The sequence below is a fragment of the Nyctibius grandis genome, chromosome 5 (assembly GCF_013368605.1).
Source record: "Nyctibius grandis isolate bNycGra1 chromosome 5, bNycGra1.pri, whole genome shotgun sequence".
Lineage (NCBI taxonomy): Eukaryota > Metazoa > Chordata > Aves > Nyctibiiformes > Nyctibiidae > Nyctibius > Nyctibius grandis.
In genome coordinates this window covers 36,796,751-36,815,531 of record NC_090662.1, presented here as the reverse complement: position 1 = coordinate 36,815,531, position 18,781 = coordinate 36,796,751, and the positions used below count along the sequence as shown (strand labels likewise).

At 45.2% G+C, this 18,781-nt stretch overlaps 1 protein-coding gene across 1 annotated transcript in view; it reads left to right on the top strand.

Moving 5' to 3' along the window:
- The window catches only part of SCAF11 (SR-related CTD associated factor 11), a 45,673-nt gene extending 38,021 nt beyond the window's left edge, over positions 1-7,652 (top strand). The window contains 5 exon segments of the mRNA XM_068401386.1: positions 1,333-1,611; positions 1,614-1,672; positions 5,764-5,982; positions 6,420-6,539; positions 6,906-7,652. Coding sequence (XP_068257487.1) covers positions 1,333-1,611; positions 1,614-1,672; positions 5,764-5,982; positions 6,420-6,539; positions 6,906-7,034 — 806 coding nt within the window. The 3' untranslated portion in view covers positions 7,035-7,652.
- The last annotated feature ends 11,129 nt before the right edge of the window (positions 7,653-18,781 follow it).

The window sequence follows — 18,781 nt, the reverse complement described above, 5'->3', positions numbered from 1 at the left end:
AGATTATTAATGCTTTGAAGTAAAAGACACATGTGAATTGTATTTAAAAACTGTAAAATCCAGTTTTGAAGGCAACCACGCCTGCACTTTCCCAGTGTGTCCTTGTTTTGTCTTTCATTTTTATCCATTTTCATCCTAAATGCCAGCAGTTTTCTTCCTCTTTTCAGAAGCAACTGCATCAGTGGCTTCTTAGTTTTGAGGCAACTTTGTCAACCTTCAGTCTGCTGCAGGCAAAATTTATCAAATCTTTAAATGAAAGTATCGTGTGATTTGCAGACTTTATTTCGCATAGTTCAGAAACAATCACACTGTTATATTCACTTTTGGAATGTGAATTCAGCTGAGAATAGTACATTGATCTAAAAACTGGATAAAATAGGCTAGGCTGGCATCATGACATGGTCCTGGGCAACCTACTTTTGCTGACCCTGCTTGAGCGGGGGGTGTTGGCCTAGATGGTCTCAAGAGGTCCCTTCCAACCTCAGTGATTCTGTTACCCCGTGATCTTTAAAAAGGTGATTTGAGGTGAAGCATAAGGGTTTAAATCACGATCCCTGTGAATTAGGTGACAGAGTTCCTCAAGGAAGGGATTCTAAGGGAAGGACATCTGAATTATAACCCATCAACTGTTTCTCAGAACTAATTTCTTGACTTTTGGAAGGTTTGCTGCTTGTATCTAAGCTTTAACTTTTTGCCTTCTCTTGAAGACAGAATGAGATAGTAAAGTAATTTTTTTAAGGAAGTGCTACCCCAAGAGGTTGTTTTTACTTCTAGGCTTTACCTGTTCTACCATTACAGGGTTTTTGAACAACTCTTTCTGAATATGAACTTCTTTTGAAATTGGTTGAGCATGATTTATTATTCAGTGAAAAAAAAAAAAGCAGACTATTTCTATAGTTGCCAGAAATGGCTACAGTGAGGGTGTGTGAATGAGGCAAAGGGGAGCAGAGCACTGCGTATGTGATACCGTATGACTAACCTTCTGCAATTGCAGAAGCTGGATAAGTTATGTTGTCTTCCTGCTCTCTAGGGGAGAATTGTTGCTTTGCTGTGATGAAATAATTTATTAGCTGTGCTGTGGGAGCAAGTAGAGAAAACAGAAATTCAAAATGCAGGCTCACATAGTAACCTGAACTTCTTAAACTCAGAAACTAGCATTTGGCTCCATGAAGTGTCTGGTGATGGGTAATAATGTAACGCGATATCTTTAAAATATTCAGGTGATAGAAAGCTTTTTGATACTTCATGAAGAATTTAGACACCTGGCTCCACTTTTCTTATATAAAGTACAGATTTTCTACTTCATATACTGTCTGTTTTTTCTTTGGATAGATCCAAATCTCAAAGACCAAGGCAACCAGCAAAGTGATGGTTCTCAGTTACCAATAAATACGATGCAGCAACAGATGAATGTAATGCCACAAGTGAATGCACAGCACCAGCCTATGAATATCTTTCCATATCCAGTGGGTGTCCATCCTCCTATGATGAATATGCAACGAAATCCTTTCAACATCCCCCCTCCAATGCCGTGCATCTCTCTACCGGAGTGCCTCTATACAGGTAGCTGCTCCACAAATTTGTCTCAGGGATTACCTCCACCTCCACCTCCACCCCACCATCTCAACAAGTCAACTACATTGCTTCACAGCAAGATGGAAAACAATTGCAGGTATGCTTTATCAGAAGCCATGGCAAGGGTAGTAGTCAAGTAGTATCAGTTAAGAGTTTCTTATATTGGATACCATAGTCTTGATAAATTTATACTTGCAGTTTCTTTCTCTCTTGCCTGTTGTCTTCCACCCCACACCAAATGTGAAGTGGCAGTATCCATGAGGACATGGGTTGTTTTGAAGCTGTAGCTTTTAAATAATAATACACAGCACCATAATTGGGTTTTTGTGGTAACGAGGTGTTCCAGCTGGTAGTGGAACACAGACAAATTTCATCAATGTTGTCCATTACCTTTTTCTTCTTAGAAGTGCCCTGTTACCAAAACTAAGTTTTCCTGTTCAAAACCTGATTTTTAAGCTTTAGGAAGTGTTTGAATACCCTTTCACAGTGTGTAGGAAGTGACCTCAACCTCTCTGTTGAGGTTCTCATCCCATGTGGTGTATCAACAGAGGAAAATTATCAAGTACTGCATGGCACCCATTTGTTCCACACTTCCATTCTCCAGCTGTCACTATCTCAGTGACTTCCGCATACACACACATTTTCTATTCCGTTTAACCTTTTGAGCCTTTTTTTTTAATAACTTCCAAGCTTTCTTTGGCATGTTTTCCTTCCCCCGTCTTGCCTGATTCTCCTGGTTTTGCATGCCCTGTTTGAGACCTAACTCCCACTTCGTTTCTCCGGTTTCAGAAAGACTCTGCCGTGCTTGGGGCAGGTCAGACTCATCTTTTTGTGCCTTTCAAGCTGTTTTAAAACAGCCTTTGTGTATGTGAGCTCCTCCTGTAGCCAACTGTTTATATTAAGAGCTTTTATATCAGGGAAAGGAATACGAACAACTTCCAGGAGAATGCATGGCCCTGTGCAACGTTGCATCTGTGATGTATAAAGGGCTCTTCAGGGTTTCACTGAGGTCTGTGCTTTTCTGTTGTTACAGGCTGCCTGCTCTAACCTAAAATGCTTTCCCCTGCATTCCAGGTTGAAAAAGTGATGTTCTAGAACAATGATTTCTAACCCTCTGTTTTCATGCATCACCTCTAAAGACTTGAGGCGAGCTGATAAATGGCCTACATTCTTTTCACTTTCAGCTGCTATTATCTATTCATCTTCATTAACTTAGAACAAAAGGAGTGAAGTACTGTGGGGAATGCTGAGTGGGGTTACAGGCCATATGAAATACTTTAATATTCTGCAAGGTAAAGCAGTAAGGTACTATTGGAACTAAAATGCTGGTCGATCGCTTGTTGATTTGATTAATGCCTGCTGTCTGTAATTAAAATATTTTCACAATTGGAAATGCAGTAGGTTTAACCTCAAAACCTGTAAGAAGTCAGAACGTAGGCTACAAACCTCTGTGAAATACAGTCTCTAGTGCAGCAATACATACGTTTCTATAAAGATTGTGTATTGCTCCCAAATAGTTATTTGTTAGTGAAGCCCCTGTTATATTTGTTGCTCTTACCTGCTTTTGTGGAATGGTGTCCATGAACCTGAATGCTCTTGGGAGCTGCTGCTGCTTTTTCCTTGGGCTTTCGTTGAACTAGTCCTTGGTGGTTGCACTATAGAAATTACTGCAGTATAGAAAGTACTGCAGGACTCCACCTGTCCTTCCTGTTGAAAGGAAGATGAAGAGAGCGCACTGGCGAGCGTTAGGATGCTGATTATAACAGCTCGATATCTGTCTCCTTTCCAAGGAGCTCAAATTCCTGTTTCATTCTTTTCCATCTGGATAAATGGAGATGTGAAAGAAGTAATGGTGATTACCTGCAAAAAGTAGCATTTAGGGTAGCCTGCCAGAACCATGTTGGGAGGATGTGTTCTTGGCTTTCACTTAAAATGAATCATAGAATCACAGAATCAACCAGGTTGGAAGAGACCTCAGGGATCATAGAGTCCAACCGTTGCCCTGACACCACCCTGTCAACTAGATCATGGCACTAAGTGCCATGTCCAGTCTTTTCTTAAACACATCCAGAGATGGTGACTCCACCACCTCCCTGGGCAGTCCATTCCAATGTCTAATAACCCTACCTGAAAAGAAATTCTTCCTAATGTCCAACCTGAACCTCCCCTGATGAAGCTTGAGGCTGTGCCCTCTTGTCCTATTGCTAGTTGCCTGGGAGAAGAGGCCAACTCCCACTTCACTACAACCTCCCTTCAGGTAGTTGTAGACTGCAGTAAGGTCACCTCTGAGCCTCCTCTTCTCCAGGCTAAACAACCCCAGCTCCCTCAGCCGTTCCTCGTAGGTCAGACCCTCCAGACCCTTCACCAGCTTGGTCACCCTCCTCTGGACTCACTCCAACACCTCAACATCTTTCTTGAAGTGCGGGGCCCAGAACTGAACACAGTACTCAAGGTGCGGCCTCACCAGTGCCGAGTAGAGAGGGACGATCACTTCCCTAGACCGGCTGGCTACACTATTCCTAATAGAGGCCAGGATGCCATTGGCCTTCTTGGCCACCTGGGCACACTGCTGGCTCATGTTTAGCCGGCTGTCAATCAGCACCCCCAGGTCTCTTTCCACCAGGACGCTTTCTAACCACTCTTCCCCCAGCCTGTAGAGCTGCATGGGGTTGTTGTGGCCGAAGTGTAAGACCCGGCACTTGTTCTTGTTGAACCTCATGCCGTTGGTCTCGGCCCATCTATCTAACCTGTCCAGATCCCTCTGTAGGGCCTTCCTACCCTCCAGCAGGTCGACACTCCCACCCAGCTTGGTGTCATCTGCAAATTCGCTGAGGGTGCACTCAATCCCTACGTCTAGATCATCTATAAAGATATTGAACAGCACCAGCGCCAGAACTGAGCCCTGGGGAACACCGCTAGTGACCAGCCGCCAGTTGGACTTTGCCTCATTCACCACCACTCTCTGGGCTCAGCCATCCAGCCAGTTTTTAACCCATCAAAGAGTCCACCCATCCAAGCCCCGGGCAGTTAGTTTGTCTAAGAGGATGTTGTGGGAGACAGTGTCGAATGCCTTACTGAAGTCTAGATAGACTACATCCACAGCCCTGCCCTCATCTACTAAGTGGGTCACTTTGTCATAGAAGGAGACCAGGTTGGTCGAGCAGGACCTGCCTTTCATGAATCCATGTTGGCTGGCCCCGATTGTCCTGCATGTGCCGTGTAATGGCACTCAGGATGATCTGTTCCATCACCTTGCCTGGCACCGAGGTCAGGCTGACAGGCCTATAGTTCCCTGGATCATCCTTCCGACCCTTCTTGTAGATGGGCATTACGTTTGCTAATTTCCAGTCAGCTGGAACTTCTCCAGCTGACCAGGACTGCTGGTAGATAATCGAGAGTGGTTTGGCAAGTTCATTTGCCAGTTCCTTCATTACTCTGGGGTGAATCCCATCCGGGCCCATAGCCTTGTGGGTGTCCAACTGGGACAGCAGGTCTGAGAGCTACTTAATTTCTCAGTTCCAAAGTATCAACTGTGCCTGTGGTCTTTTGGTGATGTTTGGAAATGTACAGAAACTTACTTTTCCCGAAGGACAGATCCTGGGCTTCAACCAGCATTTCACCTCTGGCATCAAGTAGGCTTGTAGGTGTGTTTACATTTGAAATTCATTTGCATGTTCAAGCTGATAACAAAAGAAGTGTTTTCAAAGCAGCACCATTATGATGCAGGAATGCAAGTGTGGTTTAAGGTAACTTTTCGTATGTATGTTTAGGTTCTGATTTTTTAAAAAAAATGTTAAACTGATTTACAAAACAGGGCTTCCTGGACACTCCTGTGACAAGTAAGAGGTTCTGCAGCCATAAGTTTCCTTTCCCTTGTGCTAACACCCTCTGTGCCTGTTTGCAGGGTACTTTGTTTGCTTTGTCACTGGGATCAGAGCAAGAATCTCACAACCACAGTGGAGACATGGAGGATGCTTTATTTTTCAAGCTTTTCTTTTTTTTTTTTTTTCTCTGAGTAGATCTGATATAATGTGTGTAACCTTGCATAATAATGGACAGTGTGGAAATTTAGCTAATGAACCAAAGCGTGTAGTATTCATGCTCTTCCAGTAGCTGCTGTGACTTCTAGAAAGGCACATTGTCATACTGAAGGATGATGTATTAACTACTGATAACTTTTTAAAACAGGGTGTTCCAAATGCTGCTCTTGTAAGTAATAACATGAGTGCTCCAGCCTTGCCTGCTCCAACAGCAGTCCTGGGAAACGTGGGAACAGTTCAGGGACCAAGTTCGGGTAATGCAATGTCGTCAAGTCACATCAAGAGCTCTAATGCAGCTGTAAAACTGGGAGAAAACAAAGCAAGTGTAACAGTGGAAGCCAGTGCAGATAGCTCGAAGAAGGACCAGGCAAGTTCAAAGTTCAGAGTATATTTATGTATACCATTTTATGTATTTATATATATAATTTTTTTAATATTTTATAAATTTTGACATACTAAAAAATAGCAAACTATGACAATATCCCTTTTGCATAATGTACTTGATACCATCGTGTATGTGATACTTTTGTGGCGACTGTAGACAGAAACTAGCAAGCTGTCTCTTCTTAATGTAGTCTTCTTTAAAGCAGCACTGTTATGAATTTTACTGTCATTGCTGTGGGACAACATTCTGTTCTCAGTAAAACGCAGGCAGCTCTCATGAGAGCTGAAATGTGAGTGAGGGGAGCATGGTTTTCTAGTCTTCTGTAGTAACTTTTTTCTGTAAAAGTTTTGATTTGTGATTGATCAAAAGATAGATATGCAGGCAGTGAAAAATAATGCTCAAGTTTGTTTCTTCATCAGAAATTGTTAATTCAAGAAAAAGCGGCACAAGAGGTCAAACTAGCTATTAAACCTTTCTACCAAAATAAAGACATCACTAAGGAAGAATATAAAGAAATTGTGCGGAAAGCTGTAGATAAAGTAAGTTGATCTAGTTATGGGAAACGCATACATTTCAGTGGAGGTCGGGGTTGGGGTGGATTTCTTAATCTTGTGGGAACAACTGGTAGTTGCTGGGAGGGGGAACAGGAAAAGCAAAAATACCTTTGTCTTTCTCTGTCCACGAGAGCTTTTTCTTAGCTCCTCAGAACGTAACTCATTTATTGTGTGAAAGAGTTGAATGGGGATTCAGAAGTATTTGGGAGGTAACTGGGGAGTAGTAGGAGTTTCCAAAGTTGTTCTGCCTGAGATGGAGAAACCTGGGGTGTTGGGGAAATAAATAATGTGGAACAGTGGCAGTTAAACAGAAATGTTCCAAACATTTTTTTTTCTTTAAAACTGTTGTAGGTTTGTCATAGCAAGAGCGGAGAAGTTAATTCTGCAAAAGTGGCCAATCTAGTGAAAGCGTATGTAGACAAATACAAACATTCACGGAAGAAAAACCCTGAAGAGGCAGTCTCCTGTGAAAGGAAGTAGAACATGTTTTCAGTTTTTAATTTTATTCTATCTGCGAAGTGCAATTTCAACATGAACCGTTAACTAAAAATTGTACATGACAGTGATTTGAATCTGGTTTTGATAAAATTATTTTTCAATGTAGTATATAATGTTTTGTTCTAAAGAAATATAGGTCTACAGGGCAACTTTATTCCTTTTTAAAAACAGATGTCTAAAAAAAATAAAGGTGTAAAGAAGAATCATTAGGAATGTACGATTGTGTGGATACTTAGATGTACAGCATTTTGACTTGAGTAACAGAGTGCATTAAATTAGAAACTTCTGTCTGAGTACCTTGGTTTTGGAACAGGTATGTACAGTATGTGTAATCGGTCAGATTAAAGTAACATTTTTCTTTTGATTTCTCCCTAATTATAGCAAAGATGATGTCTTGCGTTGACAAATATTTCTAGCGTTAACTGGACGGGCTGAATGCAGGGGTCACGATGTGTATATAAAAAAAGCACATGGAGTTGTCTGAACAGAAGAACTGTTTAGATTTTAAAAAGAAAAAATCATAAACAGTAAAATGCAGCGCCCAAAACCATGGGCACTGCACATCTGTTGTAACACCAAATAAAAATTATGCTGCTTGGTTTTGTTTGTGACGTTTTTCAATTTGTTTTAAGATAGGGGGATGAACTTGAATAATTTTTCTGTGCTGAAAGCCCTCAATCACCACACACTGAGAACCTCAGTTCATGTCTAACCCTGCTCTTGGCTAGAAGGGAATTAGTGTGCTAGAGCTGGGTGGTCAGAAACATAAACCAGTTTCTTCTTCAAGTAAATTCAAGAAAGCTGGAATTTGTTACTAGGCTCCCAGTTGATCAGGGACTGCCAGTAGCGCCAATCCTAGCTCTGTAAGACTTTTCTTTGCTAATTAGGGACTGTAGCGTGGATCGCCAGACTGGCATCATCGCATGTGCACAACCTGAAGTCACCTGCAACAGCTTTTCTACGTCCCCGGGCACTTTTATGTAGAGAGGTTGGTAGAGGCACCACAAGCATTTTAAAAGCAGATATTTTTGAATTTGCTGGGGAATACTTACACCTGAGGTAAAACCAGTTTTACTGAGGTAGCAGCAGGGAGGGTTGCTGAAACACTGAGATCACTACGTGCTCCTTATGGAAAGAACAGCTTGGGATCCTTCTGGATGTGAGTGCAGAAGGAGCCTTACTCTGAGAGTTACTCTGAGAGAGAAATACTTGTTCCCTCACTCTCAAACAGTGCTATTAAAATTTCAGGGCTCCCCCTCCAGTCCCACCATGCGGTAATGACCTTTGGTGTTGGCTCTGCCTGGCTTCTGCTCCAGCCCAAGGGCACAAATAAACCATTTTGACAGAAAGTATCAATCGAGTTTCTGAGAAGTTCTCTCTTCGTACTCAGTAGTTCCCAAACTAACTTTCCTTGGCAGAAAATGCAGTCTTGCCCTGTAAGTAACTTTTGCAGAAGTGAGGATGAAATAAGGGATAAGCACCCCTGTACACATGTGATAATGTAGAGATATATGTGTAAAAGATGTGCTGTTTGTCACAGCAGTTGATCACTTGGTTTGAACTATAACTTTCTGCAGACTTAATGAAGCATTTGACTGTCTCTATTTATTTTTGTGTGCCTAAATAAAAATACTATGTAAATTAGAAGCAGATATAATACATTTTCTACAGTCAAGCCAGGTTTTAGATTTTTTCAATTTAGATTTTCAGTTTTACGCTGTAGTAGCAATTTGTATGATCTCTTGAACTATTTTAAGCTAAAATTGGTTAGCACTTTTTGAAAAATGTAGCAAATTGCTATGTCTATCCTGGTTTATCACGCCATGCGTACTTATTTTTATTACATTTTTCTTCTCTGAATTTTTGAATTTTAATGACTTTTTATATCTTTCTACTCTATACAGTCGAGCCTTGCTATAAAGCTCCTTTCAGGAGCCAGATAAATCTTCTGTGGGTTTTTTTTCCCTTTTAGAGGAGAGGTGGAAATTGAGTGGGAAATAACAATGGGAGGATTTAAACTGGGAGAGGGGAGGGGTCATTAATTTCTTGTTTTGCAGCTCCTGGCTGGAAGATAAGCTGTCACTTGCTGCCACGTTGTTGGGGCAGTGACTATAGTGATGCTCCACTGTATTTCAAAATGTAATGAAGAATATCGGATAGAGTAGCATATGATCAGTAACTTTATTTTTTTAGAATGAAATACTTCAGAACGTACCAGAAAAATATGCAGTTCATTGCAATTTCTATGTTGAATTAAAAAAAAAATGCATTGCCTTAATACATAGATGATTCCTATTTTTCCCAAAAAGCAGTGAGGTCTGTTGGTGCAACTGTCCCAGAAGGCATGTGCTTTAACCCTGTAGTCATGGTTTTGTTAAAAGAGTATGAAAGCTGTATTTCTATTTATTGAAAGTCCTTGTACTGAAAGTCCCACCATGCACTAGCACTCACGGCAAAGTGGTGGGGAGGCTGAGCCCTGCCCATGCCTCTAAGATATCAGCAATTCATTCGATCCAGATTGCCTCGAGAAGAACAACTGCGAAGCTGTGCACCTTCTGTCACCTCCTGTAACTCCAGAGGGTTTTCCTTGCACTCCTTCCACTGTCCCACTGTGCATGCTGCTTGAATGTCTTACCCTAAAGGTGTATCCTAGGAGCACAGTGGCTGTCCAAAGTCCACAATACGGTGTTTGTAGCATAAGGCTGGAGTGGTGTCTAGTGAAAAAAAATGCTCTAAAAAACTAGTTTTGTGTAGTGCTTAACAGTTTCTAATAAATTCTTTTCACTAAGCTGGCTGTAGTCTGTGTTTGGTCTTAAATGGTTCTGGCTCAAGTGGTTTAATTCAGAAAGCAATGTACTATTACTTCTGTTCAGATGCATATTGAACCTTCTTCTGTGTTCTATGTCTCCTTTCCATCTTGTTTGTTTTCAGTTAGTCATGCCTTGCCTGTCTGCAAGAACAAGCTGAAGAAAAACAAACGGATGTGGCAAAATGTCCGTTTCCTGGGTGTGCTGCAGTTTGGGCTCCAGACTCTAGGTCTTGCAAACCAGTGTGGGGTTTGCTGTGTTTTATAATCTGCTGCGTGGACCAGACCAGGGCAGGACTCAAACCAACTAGGCTGTGTCCTCTGACACACTAGAAGTACTGATCAAAACTGGGCTTTGCTGAAATAGCCCACTGGGAATTTAGCACATGATGGCCTGCCTTCCCTGGGAGCACTGTTCCTGGGCATGACTTCACTTTCTAGGATTAACCCCACTGTGCTTTCATGAGGTGCCTCTGCCAGTAATGCACAGAATCACAGAATCAATCAGGTTGGAAGAGACCTCAGGGATCATCAAGTCCAATCATTGCCCTGACTCCACCATGCCAACTAGACCATGGCACTAAGTGCCATGTCCAGTCTTTTCTTAAACACATCCAGAAATGGTGACTCCACCACTTCCCTGGGCAGCCCATTCCAATGTCTAATGACCCTTTCTGAAAAGAAATTCTTCCTAATGTCCAACCTCAACCTCACAGAATCACAGAATGTTAGGGATTGGAAGGGACCTCGAAAGATCATCTAGTCCAATCCCCCTGCCGGAGCAGGATTGCCTAGACCATATCACACAGGAACGCGTCCAGGCGGGTTTTGAATGTCTCCAGAGAAGGAGACTCCACAACCTCTCTGGGCAGCCTGTTCCAGTGTTCGGTCACCCTCACCGTAAAGAAGTTTTTCCTCATATTTATGTGGAACCTCCTGTGTTCCAGCTTGCACACATTGCCCCTTGTCCTGTCAAGGGATGTCACTGAGAAGAGCCTGGCTCCATCCTCATGACACTTGCCCTTTACATATTTATAAACATTAGTGAGGTCACCCCTCAGTCTCCTCTTCTCTAAGCTAAAGAGACCCAGCTCCCTCAGCCTCTCCTCATAAGGAGAGAGAGCTTCCCCTGGCGAAGCTTGAGGCTGTGTCCTCTTGTCCTATCGCTAGTTGCCTGGGAGAAGAGTCTGACTCCCACTCCACTACAACCTCCCTTCAGGTAGTTGTAGACTGCAATAAGGTCACCTCTGAGCCTCCTCTTCTCCAGGCTAAACAACCCCAGCTCCCTCAGCCGTTCCTCGTAGGTCAGACCCTCCAGACCCTTCACCAGCTTGGTCGCCCTCCTCTGGACTCGCTCCAACACCTCAACATCTTTCTTGAAGTGCGGGGCCCAGAACTGGACACAGTATTCAAGGTGCGGCCTCACCAGTGCCGAGTAGAGAGGGACGATCACTTCCCTAGACCGGCTGGCTACACTATTCCTAATAGAGGCCAGGATGCCATTGGCCTTCTTCTTGGCCACCTGGGCTCACTGCTGGCTCATGTTTAGCCGGCTGTCAATCAGCACCCCCAGGTCTCTTTCCAACGGGCCGCTTTCTAACCACTCTTCCCCCAGCCTGTAGAGCTGCATGGGGTTGTTGTGGCCGAAGTGTAAGACCCGGCACTTGTTCTTGTTTAACCTCATGCCGTTGGTCTCGGCCCATCTATCTAACCTGTCCAGATCCCTCTGTAGGGCCTTCCTACCCTCCAGCAGATCAACACTCCCACCCAGCTTGGTGTCATCTGCAAATTTACTGAAGGTGCACTCAATCCCTACGTCTAGATCATCTATAAAGATATTGAACAGCACCGGCCCCAGAACTGAGCCCTGGGGAACACCGCTAGTGACCAGCCGCCAGTTGGACTTTGCCCCATTCACCACCACTCTCTGGGCTCGGCCATCCAGCCAGTTTTTAACCCATCAAAGAGTCCACCCATCCAAGCCCCGGGCAGCCAGTTTGTCTAGGAGGATGCTGGGAGAGACAGTGTCGAATGCCTTACTGAAGTCTAGATAGACTACATCCACAGCCCTGCCCTCATCTACTAAGTGGGTCACTTTATCATAGAAGGAGACCAGGTTGGTCAAGCAGGACCTGCCTTTCATGAATCCATGTTGGCTGGCCCCGATTGTCCTGCATGTGCCGTGTAATGGCACTCAGGATGATCTGTTCCATCACCTTGCCTGGCACCGAGGTCAGGCTGACAGGCCTATAGTTCCCTGGATCATCCTTCTGACCCTTCTTGTAGATGGGTGTTACATTTGCTAATTTCCAGTCAGCTGGAACTTCTCCAGTTAACCAGGACTGCCGGTAGACAATAGAGTGGTTTGGCAAGTTCATGAAGGCATTACTCTGGGGTGAATCCCATCCGGGCCCATAGCCTTGTGGGTGTCCAGTTGGCACAGCAGGTCACTAACCATCTCCTCCTGGATTACGGGAGGTTCACACAGTCCCCCGTCCCTAACTTCAGGCTCTGGGGGCCGAGTCTCATGAGGACAACCGGTCTTGACATTAAAGACCGAGGCAAAGAAGGCATTGAGCACCTCTGCCTTTTCCTCATCCCCTGACACTACACTACCCTCCTCATTCAGCAAGTGGTGGAGGCTCTCCTTGACCCTCCTTTTGCTGTTGATGTATTTGTAGAAACTTTTGTTATCTTTGACTGTAGCAGCCAACTTAAGCTCTAATTGAGCTTTGGCCCTTCTAATCTTCTCCCTACACGACTTGGCAACATCCCTATAGACCTCCCAAGTTACGCAACCCTTCTTCCAGAGCAAATACACTCTCTTTTTTTCCTTAAGTTCTAGCCTAAGTTCTCTGTTTAACCAGGCCGGTCTTTTTCCACAACGGCTTGTCTTCTACACACCGGGACAGCCTGTTCCTGAATATTTAGCAATTCCTTTTTAAAGCACGTCCAGCCTTCCTGGACTCCTTTGCCCTTCAGGACCGACCCCCAAGGGACTCTGTCCACCAGCCTCTTAAACAGGCTTAAGTCTACCCGCCAGAAATCTAAGGCAGAAGTTCTGCTCTTGCCCTTCCTTACTTCCCCCACTATCGGAAACTCTAACATTTCATGGTCGCTACTCCCAAGACGGCCACCGACCCTCACATCTCCCACTAGTCCTTCTCTGTTCACAAACAACAGGTCAAGCAGGGCCCCTCCTCTAGTCGGCTCATTTACCACTTGCATGAGGAAGTTGTCCTCCACACATTCGAGGAATCTCCTAGATTGCTTCCTCTCTGCCATGTTGTATTTCCAGCAGACATCCGGCAAGTTGAAGTCGCCCACGAGTACAAGGGCCGGCGACTGGGTGGCTTCTGACAGCCGCCTGTAAAACGCCTCGTCCGCCTGCTCATCCTGGTTGGGTGGTCTATAACAGACTCCCACTGTAATGTCCGCCCTGCCGACCTTCCCCCTGATCTTTACCCATAAACATTCAACCTTGTCATCCTCATCATCCTCCTCAATTTCGACACTGTCCAAGCACTCCCTAACATACAGCGCTACCCCACCGCCTCTCCTGCTTCGCCTGTCCCTCTTAAAGAGCTTATAGCCATCTATAGCAGCCCTCCAGTCATGAGAGTCATCCCACCACATTTCTGTGATGGCAACCACATCATAACCTTCCTGCTGTACAGTGGCTTCTAGCTCTTCCTGTTTGTTGCCCATACTGCATGCATTGGTGTAAACACACTTCAGCTGGGCTAGCGGCCTTGCCCCGGACGCAGGCCTGTCACCCCTAGGTTCATTTGTGGCTGCCCTGGTCTTACGCCCCTCCCCCATCGAACCTAGTTTAAAGACCTCTTGATCAGCCCTGCCAACTTCTGGGCCATAACCCTTTTCCCCTTCTGATTCAGCTGTTCCCCATCCGGCATAAGCAGGCCTGGTGCCATGAAAGCCGCCCCGTGTTCAAAGAACCCAAAATCCCACCTACGGCACCAGTCTCTTAGCCACATATTAATCTGTTGTACTTTCATAGTCTTTTCCCTATTTTCACCAAACACCAAAGGAATTGAAGAGAATATCACCTGCGCACCTACCCCCTTTACCAAACGCCCCAGGGCCCTGAAGTCCCTTTTGATAGCCCTGGGACTTCTCTCTTCAGTCTCATCCCTACCCACCTGGAATACTAATAGTGGGTAGTAGTCAGAGGGCCTCACCAGTTCAGGAAGCCTCCTGGCAACGTCCCTTACCCAAGCCCCAGGGAGACAGCAGACTTCCCTGTGAGTTGGGTCTGGCCTGCATATGGGGCCCTCCATTCCCCTTAGCAAGGAGTCACCTACAACAATTACTTTTCTCCTTTTTGGAGCTGGTTGCAACCCTCCTAGTTGCGTGCTTCTGTTTATGTAGCCCCTTAGAAGGTCGACAGACACAAGCTGTGCGAGAGCCTGCTGTCCTTCAAGGTGTCCGGCTGCCTGCTCTGGGAGAGTCAAAGACACTTTGTTAGATTTGGGTTGGGGTGGCTGGATGGTAACATCCAGAGTGGGAAAGGATGGTCTTACCTTGATACTGCTCAAGTGGTGTGTTGGTTCTGTGTTTACTGAAGGTGCACTAATAGACAGGCATGTGGTCTTAGGAAAGAGCACACCACTTTGAGGAGCAAGGGTAGAAATTAAAGAGTTAAAGACTCCAGCGGCTGGGTGAGGATGTTCACTGGGTAGAGGGAGGCTCAGAGGTGTCAGTTCCTTTAGGCCAAGTCTTCAGAAGGAAGAAGAGCATGCAGAGACGCGTCATGCTGCTGTAAATCTCAAGTGAATTTGGGCTAGTGAGACTAACCCAGGAAGGGTTTTGTCAGCCATGATAGTAAGACATTACCTCACGTAGAGAGCCTTAAGATCACTCTAGGGAGGCTGAGGGAAGACATGCTGAAAGACATTATTCCAAGAAAAGATAGTCTTGAAGAGGAAAGTAATTTAAACCAGACTGCAGTTAATTAAAAATTTATTGCCTAAGTTGTAAGCCAGTCTTATTTCCACCTGCCTGCTTGGGCCCATGACCTTTCCAAGCATCCTAACAGCAAAAATCACCACTTAATCTGCAGTTGCAAAGAGCTTTTCAGTACATGGGGTTGACTTAAGTGATGTCTGCTGTCCCCCCCTCGGCCTTCACCTGCATTTTGCTGCATGCTACACACAGGCGTCACAGAAGGTGATTTTTGCACATGCAAAGGTCTCGATCTGTGTCCTGCAAGTACTTGCACCCAAGCAGGTGAGGAGTTTCATGCATTTAAAATCAAATCACTTGTGTGTCGGGAGAAGCACCTACCTGGTCTCCTCAAAGGGCAATTACTGCATCAAGCAAACTGAGGGGAGGACGGACAGTGCGTTTTGGATCTGAGCAGCATCGGCACCACCAGCCCCAGAGCATGCAGAGAGAAGAAGCACGTGGGGACAAGCAGCAGGGGCAGAAGTAGCTCATTAGTCAGGAATTGTAATTTTTTGCTGAGCAAGTGCCGCTGCAGTCTGGTTTATGCAGCTAAAGTCTTCCTGGATCCTGCCTCAGCAAGCAGTGCCTTGAAATCTTTACTCAGGTCTGCTGGATTTTGCTGCGGCCAAAACCAGGATTTGTTTTTTTCCCCCAAAAGCCACATCTCAAGCATTGTAACACATCGGTGTGTAAAACAAATATTTGATTCCAAATAGAATGTAGATGATAACCAATTTCAGTAATTAAAAAGTACTTATCAGATGCAGCAGCTTTCAAAATAATGGAGCATCTATGCGCCATTTAGATTGGATATCAGGAGAAACTTCTTCACCTAAAGGGTTGTCAAGCATTGGAACAGGCTGCCCAGGGAAGTGGTGGAGTCACCATCCCTGGAGGTATTTAGAAGATGTGTAGATCTGGTGCTTAGGGATATTGTTTAGTGGTGGACTTGGCAGTGATGGGTTAATGGTTGTACTTGATGATCTTAAAGGTCCTTTCCATCCAAAATGATTCTATAAGATTAAAAAAAAAAAATCATTAACCTAGAGATTAAAAGAAAAAAACAACCCTAAAAGCACAAGTAACTACTTGCGTAAAAGGAGCTGAAGCTGGGAGAAGGCACAGGCTGGGATATGGAACTTGGCTTAAACTTGGCTTTTACTTTTCCAATACTATTCAGTCACAACTCCCGGAGAGTCACACACCAACAGTGAGCTTTCAGCCTGATCTTCAGTTTCATAGACTGTTTGTGCAATAAATATGGGGATTACAGCCATGCAGTAGATGCTCATTATCCACAGTAAACGATCAAACCCAAAGTGTAATCCAACACAGAGAAAAATTACTGCAGGAGCCAAACCCAAGGAATTTTGGCAGCAGAAATTAAACCTACAACCACTGATTTTTTTTTTTATGATGAGCATCAATCAAAAATAGCCAGGGATTCCTTGATGCTTTGGCGTGATGGCAGGTGGGATTAAAGAAAATAACAACTCTTGGAAATCAGAGTTGTGAATGCCAGAGCCTTTTACAAAACTTTGGGGCTCTCAAGAGGCAGGAAGGTGGCTCACACATGGTGGGTAGAGTCTCCTCTAACACGACCCAGGAACATCGCTGCCTTTTTTTTCTCTGCCCAAGTTACAGAGGGACATCGGTGTGCAGGTATTTGCAGTGCAGGTGTTTGTCAGGAGCGCTAATGGCCCAAGCACGGCCACTGGCTCGCTCTGCCCAAAGCCCGGAGGCGAGCAGAGCTTCTCCCCCGTGGGCAGCAGGACCAGGGACCCCCGGCGCTGCCTGCGGGCATGGAGCCCCAGGGCACATGTGTACCCAAAAGGAAACCCATCATTAAAGAGCATCCAGGAGAAAAGGCTCGTCACACACTCAGCTTGCTCCGCCATCATTATTTACCACTGCATGGTACTAGGTAGTTAAATGACCATATCAGACTAATAAAACTCCAAGACATTCCCCCTGAAAATATGACAGTTTCTTGGAGGCACAAGATCTGCCTTTGATTTGATTGTCTTTGACTATTGCCAATTCACTGCGGAGCTGTGGCTCCCTCTGCAAAGCACGTGGCTTTGCTACGTAACCTCAACATCCCTGAAACATGAGGAATTAAACAACTTGGGATGTGGGAGACCCTCCTCACCCGGGGATTCAACCCCCACCTCCCTCCCGCTGACACAGAGCTGTTCTGTAGCCACATCATCAGGCCAAAGAGGGCCCAAGGAGATGGACTTCCACAGCCTTGCATCAAGTGCCAGGCTCCAGCCTGGTGTCCCAGGGAAGTTCCTAGAGGGGAATTCAACTACTGTTTAATTTAAAGAGTTCTAATGAACATACAGCAACACTTGGTACTGGGGGGAAATAGAAAACACGCACAAAACCACACAGCGTAGGCACCTTGTGGTACATGGGTTGTAACACATGGATTAAATACTTGATGCATTGTGGGGTTTACTACGGGGTGAACCGTAGGTCAGTTGGCCAAGACTTCAGAGAGGCTTATGGCAGAAAAGAGATTTGAAGTTGTGACCCTTGCAAACTGCCAAGCCAGGTGACGCAGGCAGGTCAGCCCACCGGCACACTGCGGTGCCCAGAGCGGCTCTCCCGGAGCAGCGACAGAGCTCTTGGGCTGTGAAGGTTACGTCCCATCTGAGCAGCACAGGGAGACGCACCCAGAACAGCACCTACCCCGTTTCTTCATAATCCTGATGACATCTAGTGGAACAATGCAATCACATTAACTTTTCTAATGGTGAAGGCTCCCTGTTTCTAAGATCTCATTCCAAAGGGAACAGCAGGAAGTACCGGCCCTTCTTCCTCCCTTACCGCTGCCTTCACTGGAGCCCAGCAAAGCGTCTGAGCTCCAGCCAACCTTCCCAGGGCGCGGGGCTGGCCAGCAAGGAGCCCACCAAGGCCAGCAGCAGAACTGGGATGAGGGTACAACCTCCCACCCTGGAGGTCTTGTTTCATACTTTATGATTCACCGCTTAACTCCATCCTAAATAATATAAACACAGAGAGCCCTCCCCAAAAAGAAGGAACAAGCAGATGTTTGGGTATCAGAAATATTTACCCTTAGCCAGGACAGCAGTTACCTATGGACACGCATATTTAAAAACCCCAAACATCAAAAGCAATGAACCCTCTCCAAACATAGTCTGCAGCAAATCCACCTAAAAGGTGTTCAAAGGCTGCCATAAAACAGCTGTCCAAAGCCACCCAACGTAAGAGCAGAAGATAAACCTTACCATGATTCATCTTTGTAAGATTTCTGTTACTCTAATACTGCATTTCTTTTCACCTCAGGTAAAAAGCAATCAGCTTTTTTAAAGGTCTCGGTTCAGATGACTTTCTGGTTATCTTATCACAGACAGGTCACAGACAGGGAGAAGCCAAGGCACAAATCCCAATGACGTCATGACAAACAGCAAGTTGTGATACAACCATGTGAAAACCAGCAGGCTATTGAAACCAGCTGAAGATGTTTTTGAAGTCACAATAATTTAAGAACGTGTTGCCATCTTGCCATAAGCTGGTGATAACTTTACTCGTAACAGTCAGCCCCGGGAGCCGCAGGCACATCCCCTGCCATGCAGAAGGACACACAGCAACTTTTTGACTCCACAACCTTCAACTCGCTGCCCGCGCCAGGCTCTGCGCACACATCACGTTACCCAGCGAGTGAAAGGCCATCAAAGCTCTCTGCAGACACCCATGCAAGGAACGGCTGACGGCCTAATAACTACCTGGGAGAAAAAGCAGAGGCGGGAGGAAGTGTGCGACAGGACGATTACGGGTATCCCTAGCTGTCACACATCATCATATCACAATAAACTGCTGATTTATCTTCCCACAAGGCAGGGCAGTACCATGATCGCTGTGTTACAGCAGATGAGACAGTTCCATGTGCCATGACTTGCTGCAAGCCACAAAGGAGATCTTTGGCAGT